This window comes from Apteryx rowi, unplaced genomic scaffold (assembly GCF_003343035.1).
Source record: "Apteryx rowi isolate R43461 unplaced genomic scaffold, aptRow1 scaffold_154, whole genome shotgun sequence".
In the NCBI taxonomy this organism is placed as follows: Eukaryota; Metazoa; Chordata; class Aves; order Apterygiformes; family Apterygidae; genus Apteryx; species Apteryx rowi.
This window is the reverse complement of record NW_020447797.1, coordinates 319,310-327,748: the sequence shown is the minus strand read 5'-3', so window position 1 is coordinate 327,748 and position 8,439 is coordinate 319,310. Positions and strand designations below refer to the sequence as shown.

Below are 8,439 nucleotides of genomic sequence, written 5' to 3'. Positions count from 1 at the left end.
CCCCCTGGCAAGGGAGATCCCTGCTCGTACCCCCCGGCCAGGGAGATCCCTGCGCCCCGAGCTGCTCTGGGGGGCAAAGTGGAATCGGGGTTTCTTCCCGCGAGCGGGAGCTGGTGCCGGAGACGGGCTGGGTGCAGGTTTTCACGGGGCCATCGAAGGCATCGCCGCGTCCGGCCGGAGCCGCATCGCCGCTGCGGCGTGGGACGGAGAGGCCGAAGTTCGGCGGGCGGGAATTTCCCCCGAAAGCGGCCAAAAAGACTTACGAGCAAATAGGTTTAGAGTTAAAACCCGAAGGGAACTCGGAGGCCGCCGGGGCAAAGGCTGAGACGAGCCGTGGGAGAAGGGATGGCCGCGAGCAGAGAAAGGGGAGGAGGAGGAGAGCGGTGCCGCTGGAAAGAGCCTGACACGGGCTCGAAACAGGCCACGAGCCTGCGCCCGGCGCCCGCGCCCAGCTGATGCACGGACGGGCCCGCGACGGCCCCGCGTTCCTGCAGCCAGCGCCGGGGCGCGACGGAGCCGCCGGCAGCCCGGGAAACCTTGCGTGCTTGGGCTGAGCAGCCAGCCGCAAAGGCAGGTGAGCGTTGCCGTCATCCCCAGTGCAAAAAATACGATTAAGGAATTTATGGCGGTGCTTATCGGCCAAGGAGACGGCAGTGACACCGTTTATCACCTCTGCCGCTCCGCATTGCCCAAATTGCATCTGTGATGAAAAGGCCGGCTGCCACCGAGAGCAAATAAAAGAGGAATTTCACTTGATAGTAAAATTAGCTGTTGCCAAGCAGATCCAGCCCCAGCGACATGCATGATCACACGTATCGCACAGCGTGAGCCTGGCAGGGCTGCAGAGCCCATGTCCATCTGGGCATGGGGGAGAAAAGAGCGTCCATGGCTTCACCGCGCCACCCTGGAGAGGGGGCAGCGCGCCGGAAACCTGCAGCAAGCGAGGAAAGGTGCTGCCCCCCCACCCGGGGGTGAGGATGGGTGCAGGGCTGGGGCCTGAGCCACCTCCCGTGTGAGTGTGAGCCCCCCCCCCCCCATCACTGGAGCCCTTCCTGCGCCTGCTTGCCTGGCGTGGGAAACACTGCGGGGCCCCCTCCCAGCTGCACACACACACACACACACACACACACACGTGTGCATACACACATGCATGCACATGCCTGAGCACACATGCATATGCATGCACACACACATRCATGCACATGAACACACATGCACAGGCATATGCACACACACATATGCACACACACACATGTGCACACACATGCACACACACACTTGTGCATGCACATATACATGCATATGCACACACACAAGCATATGCACACACACGTGCACTCAGGTGCACGCACATGCATGCATACACACATGCATGCACACATGCACATGTGCACATGCACACACATGCATGAACACGGATACACTCGTGCCCATGCGCACACATGCGTGCGCGTGCACACGGACACACACACGTCCACGTACGCCTGCCCATGCACACGCAGACACACGTGTGCCCATGCGTGCACATGCAAACACACACGCGTGCGCCCTCACACACATGCCCACGCGGACCCGCTTGCTGCCGATGCCAGCAGCAGCCGTGGGGCTGGGGCTCAGCCCGCGGGGCGGTTTGGGAGCCCGCGCGGGGCGGCCCACGGCCGGGCCCCCTTCGCCCTCGAAGGGGCCCAGCTCGGCGCCATTCCGCGTTGCTATGGCGACGCGCAAGGCCCCGCTGGCGCAGGCCGAGCGTCGCTGGGAGATGGATGGGGACGGGGACGGGGACAACGGGACCCCCCGGGGCCCCCAGGGGGGGTTCAGCCCCCCCAAACCCGGCCCCCGCCGCTGCTCCCCGCCCCGCCGACGGGGGGCGCCCTCCCCTCCCCTCCCGGGGGCGCCGCTCCCGGCGCGCTACGTCACGCGCGGGGGGCGGGGCGACTGGTCCTCCCCGCCCGCAGGGGGCGCTGCGCGGCGGCGCCGCCCCGGCCGCTCTGTCTCTCTGCGCCGTGGGCAGCGGGCGGCGGCGCAAAATGGCGGACGAGGGCTCCGTGTGCAGCTTCGTGTTCAAGAAGCGGGGCCCGGCGGCGGGCCGTGGCCGGCGCAAGCGGCCGAGCAGCGACCAGGAGCGGGGTGAGGGGCGGCGCGAGCCGGAGGGGGGCCGCGGGGGCCGCTGCGTTGCGGCGGGGCGGGGAGGGAAGGGGAGGGAGGGCCTGCGCCGGACCGCCCCGCTCCCCCCTCCCGGCGGCGGGGCCGTACCACAGCACCGGGCGGCTCGCTGCCCCCCGGGCCCGGCCGCGGGGGGGTCCCGCCCTCCTCCCAGGCCTCTCCGTTGCCCCGCGGGGGGGGCCCGGTGCCTTCCCGCGCCGTGTCAGCCCGGCTGGGCCCTGCCCGTGGCGGGGGAGGCCCCCACCGGGCCCTGCCCCGCGGCGCCCGCTCACCCCCGGGCTTTGCCCCGCAGAGAGCAGCAGCGGCGAGGAGGGCAGCACGGTGGTGCGGAAGGAGCGGCGGCGGGACACCCCCAACCCCATGATCCAGAAGGTAAGGGAGCCGCGGCCGCCGGGCGCTGCCCTGCCCGGGCGCCCCGCTGCCTGCCGAGCCCCACGCTGGGTGCTGGGCCCTGCCRTCCTTCACACCTGCCCTCTTCTTGCTCCTCAGACCAGGAGAAGCGTCAGGGAAAAGCCCGCGTACGCGCTGAGCAGCAGCGACGAGGAGGATCAGTCAAAGGAGATYGGGGTCACTTACAAATCGACAAGGTCGGCGGTAAGGACTGGGCAGGGATGTGGTCCGGGGGTGCCACGCCATGTGGGACTGGCTGATCRTGCCCTGCCTAGGGAGCATCCCCCTCGCTGAATAGGGGATCAACCAGTCCTGTTTTTTTGGGTTTTCTTCTCTAGAGGCGCTTCCCAGCTGCTTCACTTAATGCTCAAGCACCTCATGCTAGGTTTATTCTCCTGATACTGTCTGCATCCTCAGAGACCATCTGAGGTTGGTCTTTACCCCGTAGATGTGGGAACTAAAACCCCAAGATGGACTTGTCCAGCATCACACACAATTTTCACTAGAAAAGGTGCTTGAACCAGGTTTGCCCTGGTCTTGGGTTCATGTTTTAAGGTTTTGGACCCCCTTCCTTCTCAAAAGAATTCAAGGTGATTTATAAAGGACTCCCATCTTTGTCTGTGTAACTGGTGATGGGGTAACAGAGTTATAGAGAGAGGCATTGTTTTCTTGGGAGKGACAGCTGGGGGCTCCTGGGGGTCCTGGTAATCCAGTGCCCTAGTTGTGCGACAACAATACAGTGAAAATAGAGARGAACTCTAGAAATCCCAAGGACTTYGCTGGTGATGTTGACGTTCCTTCTCTTTCCTCCATAAGCAAGTCGGTTTTGCTGCCCAGGGGAGCAACATGTTGTCAGCACTGCTTGCTGTAGGAGAATGGGAATGGTGCAGGAGCAGATGACAGCTTTGGGGCTCCAGGAGCTTTTGGCACATAAGCTGGATTTGGTTTTAATTGAGTCTGGTTGAAATTGTTCTTAAGTTCCTGTGCAGCTGTTCCTGAAGATCTGACRAAACCCAGGAATAGGTGTCTATTTAATGTATTCAAGAATCTAAACCAGATCATTGTATTAACTAAAACTGCCTGTAAGCCACCCACAGCTGGGTTAAAAATCCAGCCGTGACATCCTGTGTGTGGGCTGGATGGTCTCATGATTAGAACGTTAGACATGGGACATCCGAGTTCAGTTTCCAGCTAAGCCAAAGCTGAGCTTGAAAGAGCAAAATGAGGACAGGTGTTTTTCCCCCCCTTTGCAGGCTAAGCTYGGGAGCCAACAGTAATTAGCATTCTGGTCTCTGCAAAAACTGGGCTGGATATAAGAGATCTGGCCCATGGGAGTGTCTCTTAGGCAGGTGCTATGAGAGATGGAAACTGGTGGAAGGTAAAGGAGACCATGTCCAGTGCTTGGTTACTTCTTGCTCTGTGACTGACCCTCCAAGCAGCCAAGGAGCTCTTTGTCCTATACAGGTTTTGTCTTCACTGTTGTCACATGTACTTCTCGCTTTTCAGAAACCTGTTGGCCCAGAAGACATGGGGGCCACAGCAGTGTATGAACTGGACACGGAGAAGGAGAAAGATGCCCAGGCCATCTTCGAACGCAGCCAGAAAATCCAGGAGGTCAGTTAGCATTGCTCTGTAACAGCCAGCGCTCTGCAGCAGGTGTGTGTGTGCTTTAACCATCCGCTTCTCCCGCATGTCAAGAAGCATTTGAGTCTTGTGGATCTGCTGCGCAGCTCCAGGGCACGTGAGGTGTCTTTGGAAGAAGCAGGTGGTGAGACAGAGCCCCCCCATGTTTAACAGATCTGCTATTCCAGTCAGTTTAGCACTTGGAGCCTGGTGTGTTTCAGAGGATCTGTGTCTAAGGGGGGTCTGTGACTGGAGGCATGTTACGAACCAGGATGGAATTGCCTGGAACAAGAGACGTGCGCACTGCGGCTGGAATGAAAAAGCATTGACAGCTGCAGTAGGGAGCCAGGCCTCTGCCATCTCTGATCTCGGGAGCACCAAGAAGTCTTGAAACATGAATATGAGGAAATCTTCCTCCCTGGAAATTTGAGAGGCAAAGAGTGTTTCCCTTGTAAATAGGGGAACTTTCTGGCTTTACTGGCCTCTTGATGTTAAGGAAGACAGGGCTGGGAAAGGAGATTGGGGACAGAGAGGTGAGAGCTTATCTGTGACATGACTCTTCTTCTGAGTCACTTGACCCTTAATCACCTTTCTTTCCCCTTCCTAGGAGTTGAGAGGAAAGGAGGATGATAAAATTTACCGTGGTATTAACAACTATCAGAAGTATGTGAAACCCAAGGACACATCAATGGGAAATGCCTCTTCAGGAATGGTGAGGTAGGTTGGGATGAGCCTTGGAGAAGTGGGACCCACAGCACCCACAGAGGAGCTCAGGCACCATCCCCAAAGGCACCTCATTGGGGCTTGAACTCTGCTGTTATTACCATCTTGTTTCTGTCTAACAAGTCCGGTGTCTGGTTCTGACCAGGCCCCCAGGGGCCTTCTCCACTGCAGCTGCGCACCCGGCCTGAGCCTTCTCCCACCCTTTCAGAAAAGGACCCATCCGTGCTCCAGAGCACTTGCGAGCCACAGTGCGATGGGACTACCAGCCCGACATCTGCAAGGACTACAAGGAAACTGGGTTCTGCGGCTTTGGAGGTGAGTAGATCTTGCCTGCAGCTGACCACGTGCCGCCCCAGATAATGCAGAAGGAATGAGTGYCCAGCCTGTGAACCCATGTGTGTGGCACTACAATGTTCAGTTGCTGATTTATGGGCATTTGGGCTTGCTTGCAGTTGCTGTTGCAAAGTTGTTTCATATATGGCCTTGGTATTTGTATTGGCTTTTCTGAAAATTGATGGCCTCTAGCCAGCGGAGGATCCAGAAGGATCCCTGGGATGGTCTGGTGAGCCACACTCCCACAGGTTATTCCGCAAGTGAAGCGGTGGGATTTTCTGTTACTTATTCTGCTGCAGCTTGTGACTCTCTTCTCATGTGTATAAATCCTGGAGCTGCTGCTGCGGCGTACAGAGCATGATGCTTGGGCTGCCCCTAAATGAGGTGTCCTGTTAACAGCTAGGCAACAGAGCTAGCTGAAGGAGGAGAAGAGTGTTAACTGTTCTTTCTTTGTGTTGCTCAGACAGCTGCAAATTCCTCCACGATCGCTCAGACTACAAACACGGCTGGCAGATTGAACGGGAATTGGATGAAGGCCGCTACGGAGTCAATGGTACGACACCAGCCCTCTTCTCTCCCTGAGCTAACATTGGGTGAGGCTACAAAGTCCTGCCCTCTCTCATGTTCTAGAGTGAACATGACTTACTGGGATACTGGGTGGGGAAGAAGGAAATGGGTCCTTTGCTGCTTCGAACTGCATGGGCCACTGATGAATTAATATTAGACAGAAAGGACTCCTTGTTCCACAAAGCTGTGGAACTCCCTGCTGCGGGATTATCTTAGGGCCGGTAACCACTGGGCGTGCTGAGCAAATTTGCTGTTTTCAGATAACCAGTGACTGCCACCAGGGTGAATTCTTTGCTCTTGCCCTCTATGAAGAACATAGCACTCTGCTATTATGTGGGCCCCAGAAGTGAGCTGTGTGGCGCCAAGGAGTTGCGGCTATCATCTCCTGCCTTCCAGCTACACAGGAGCTGGGGCGCTTTCATGGTGCATCACAGCATTATTTCTCTCTCACAGTGTCTGTGGCTGCAGCCCAAGGCTGCAGCTGAGTGTTGCTTGTGAACCTCTGTGCAGTTGAGGGAAAGGAGGTGTCCTCTGTTCATTTGGAACCAAAGAGTTTGGCAGCAGCTGGTTTGGGAAAAATCTAAAAAAATTAGGAGGGGGCCGGAGGAAATAGCTGTTTATAGCAGCGAGTAGGYGAAACAGAAAAGAATTTGCTCGTGAGATGAGCAACAAGCACGATGGCTCATTAGACCTAATTATATCTCAGTCCCACGCGTGTTACTGACATCAGTGACACCCAGATGCCAGAGCTCTATTGTTTCCAGCAGAAATTCAATCCCACATGCTGTTCTCTCTCCATGTTTAATATTTCATGCCCCACGCATGGGCTGGCCTGGCTGCCTCTACTGTTGCTCCAGTCTGGTTAACTTTCTCTTGTGTAGATGAGGAAAACTATGAGGTGAGCAGTGATGAGGAGGATATGCCCTTCAAATGCTTCATCTGYAGAAGTTCCTTCAAGAACCCCGTGGTCACCAAGTAAGTGCTTGTTTTGGCACGGGAAACCAAGGGTCTGTGGTAGATTGAGTCCACTGGTCACTCAGTGTCTAGGCAAATACAGTCAATACTCACAGGCTGGTGGGTGGAACCTGCTTGATCTCTGGCTTGGCTTTTCTGGTAGGTGAAATCTTGGCCTCTGATATCCAGGGAGTCTCATAACTGCATCTGTAGCAGCTCCTTGGAAGGGAATCTTCAAGCTTTCGTTGCCCAGGGGCTTTTAGACTTCCACAAATGGTGCCTTAGTTCATCAATCATCTTTCCCCTGAACCTTGAGATCCTGTTCTCATGCTTCCTTTGTTCCTCCTAAACGCTGAATGTGACTCTGTGTGAACTGAGAAATGAAAGCATGGGGAAGCAAAGAGCTTACCCAGAATAAGGAGCAGGCTGGGGACAAAGTGGGCTTCACATGTGACATCCTGCCTGCCACACCTTTCCCACACTGCTCACTGTCTTGTTGGGTACCTGGTATCTCCACGCTCCCCTTCCTTCCTCGCCTTCCTTCCTTCCCCCATCCCAGGGAATGGAGCCACATCTATTAAATGCAGCATTTGCATCTGTGGTTTCTCTAGAAGAGTTCACTGATGGCTCTGTACAGTCCCTCCACATCAGCCAAGTGATGCTGAAATACCTTTCACGGGGACAGTGGAGGCTTCTGCTGCAGAGGCAGCTTTGCATGCAGTTCACTTTTGCACCCTGAGGGGCTCGCTAGTCAGTCATGGGTCAGTTATACTCTTGGATACAATGATTTTTATCTGGTGACTTGCAATAGCATTTGTCTCTCCTTGCAGGTGCAGGCACTACTTCTGTGAGAGCTGTGCCCTCCAACACTATCGCAAATCCCAACGCTGTTATGTGTGTGACAAGCAAACCAATGGTGTCTTCAACCCAGCAAAAGGTAACCCTCTCCTGTGGGASAGAAGGCTTTCAGTAGGAGCATCTGGAGCAGAAACGGCACCAGCTCCTGATGTCCGTAACCTCTTGATGTTCAGCCTAGCCRTAGGCTGGAGCTCACAGCTTTTGGCCACAGGCAGAGCTTCTAGTGCCGGGAGACCTTAAATCATGGTCTGACAGGGTTTGGAAGTGTAAAATGGGTGTTTGTGCTTGCTCAGATGGGGAATTCTGGGAGAATCACTTTTWGGGAGGGTAGAGGGAATGTGCTGGCGGAGTGGAGGCAGTAGCTTGTTGGACACACTAGTTGGCTGGTCAGTAACGCACTGAAAGACTGGCTGCAGCAGCTGATTCTCTGCACTCAGTGAATGGTGGTAGCTCCTAGTGGAGCCTTTGGGCAGCTATCAAAAGTTATTTATTTGCCTTGGTTTTTGAAGAGATGAGTATTTACAGGTCCTGAATAGCTTGCTTTGCTGTTGGATACCCCTCTTCACCTGGAGTTTCATGCCTGCTCTTCCTGTTTTTCAGAACTTATGGCAAAACTGGAAAAGCACAAGGGTGAGGAAGAGTCAGATCATTCAGACCATGCAGATGATCCATAATAGCAAAGCACCCTGTTTTGTATCTAGCTGAATAAAGTTTCATGGAAAAAAACGCACTGATTTCAGCGGTTGCCTCGGGCTCAGCACCTGTAGCCAGTGTTTGTTTATCCAACCAGCAGTTACTAAAACAGYGTCCTGACTGAAGCTGGACTCT

General features: G+C 55.7%; 1 protein-coding gene across 1 annotated transcript; it reads left to right on the top strand.

The window, feature by feature from the left end:
• The first annotated feature begins 1,987 nt into the window (after nucleotides 1–1,987).
• On the top strand, nucleotides 1,988–8,341 carry RNF113A (ring finger protein 113A). Its single transcript, XM_026059262.1, has 10 exons — nucleotides 1,988–2,127; nucleotides 2,456–2,535; nucleotides 2,653–2,757; nucleotides 4,060–4,167; nucleotides 4,784–4,893; nucleotides 5,108–5,214; nucleotides 5,696–5,785; nucleotides 6,681–6,774; nucleotides 7,584–7,690; nucleotides 8,212–8,341. Exons 1-10 carry the CDS (start codon nucleotides 2,028–2,030, stop codon nucleotides 8,283–8,285), a joined length of 975 nt encoding a protein of 324 aa, XP_025915047.1. The 5' UTR covers nucleotides 1,988–2,027; the 3' UTR covers nucleotides 8,286–8,341.
• The last annotated feature ends 98 nt before the right edge of the window (nucleotides 8,342–8,439 follow it).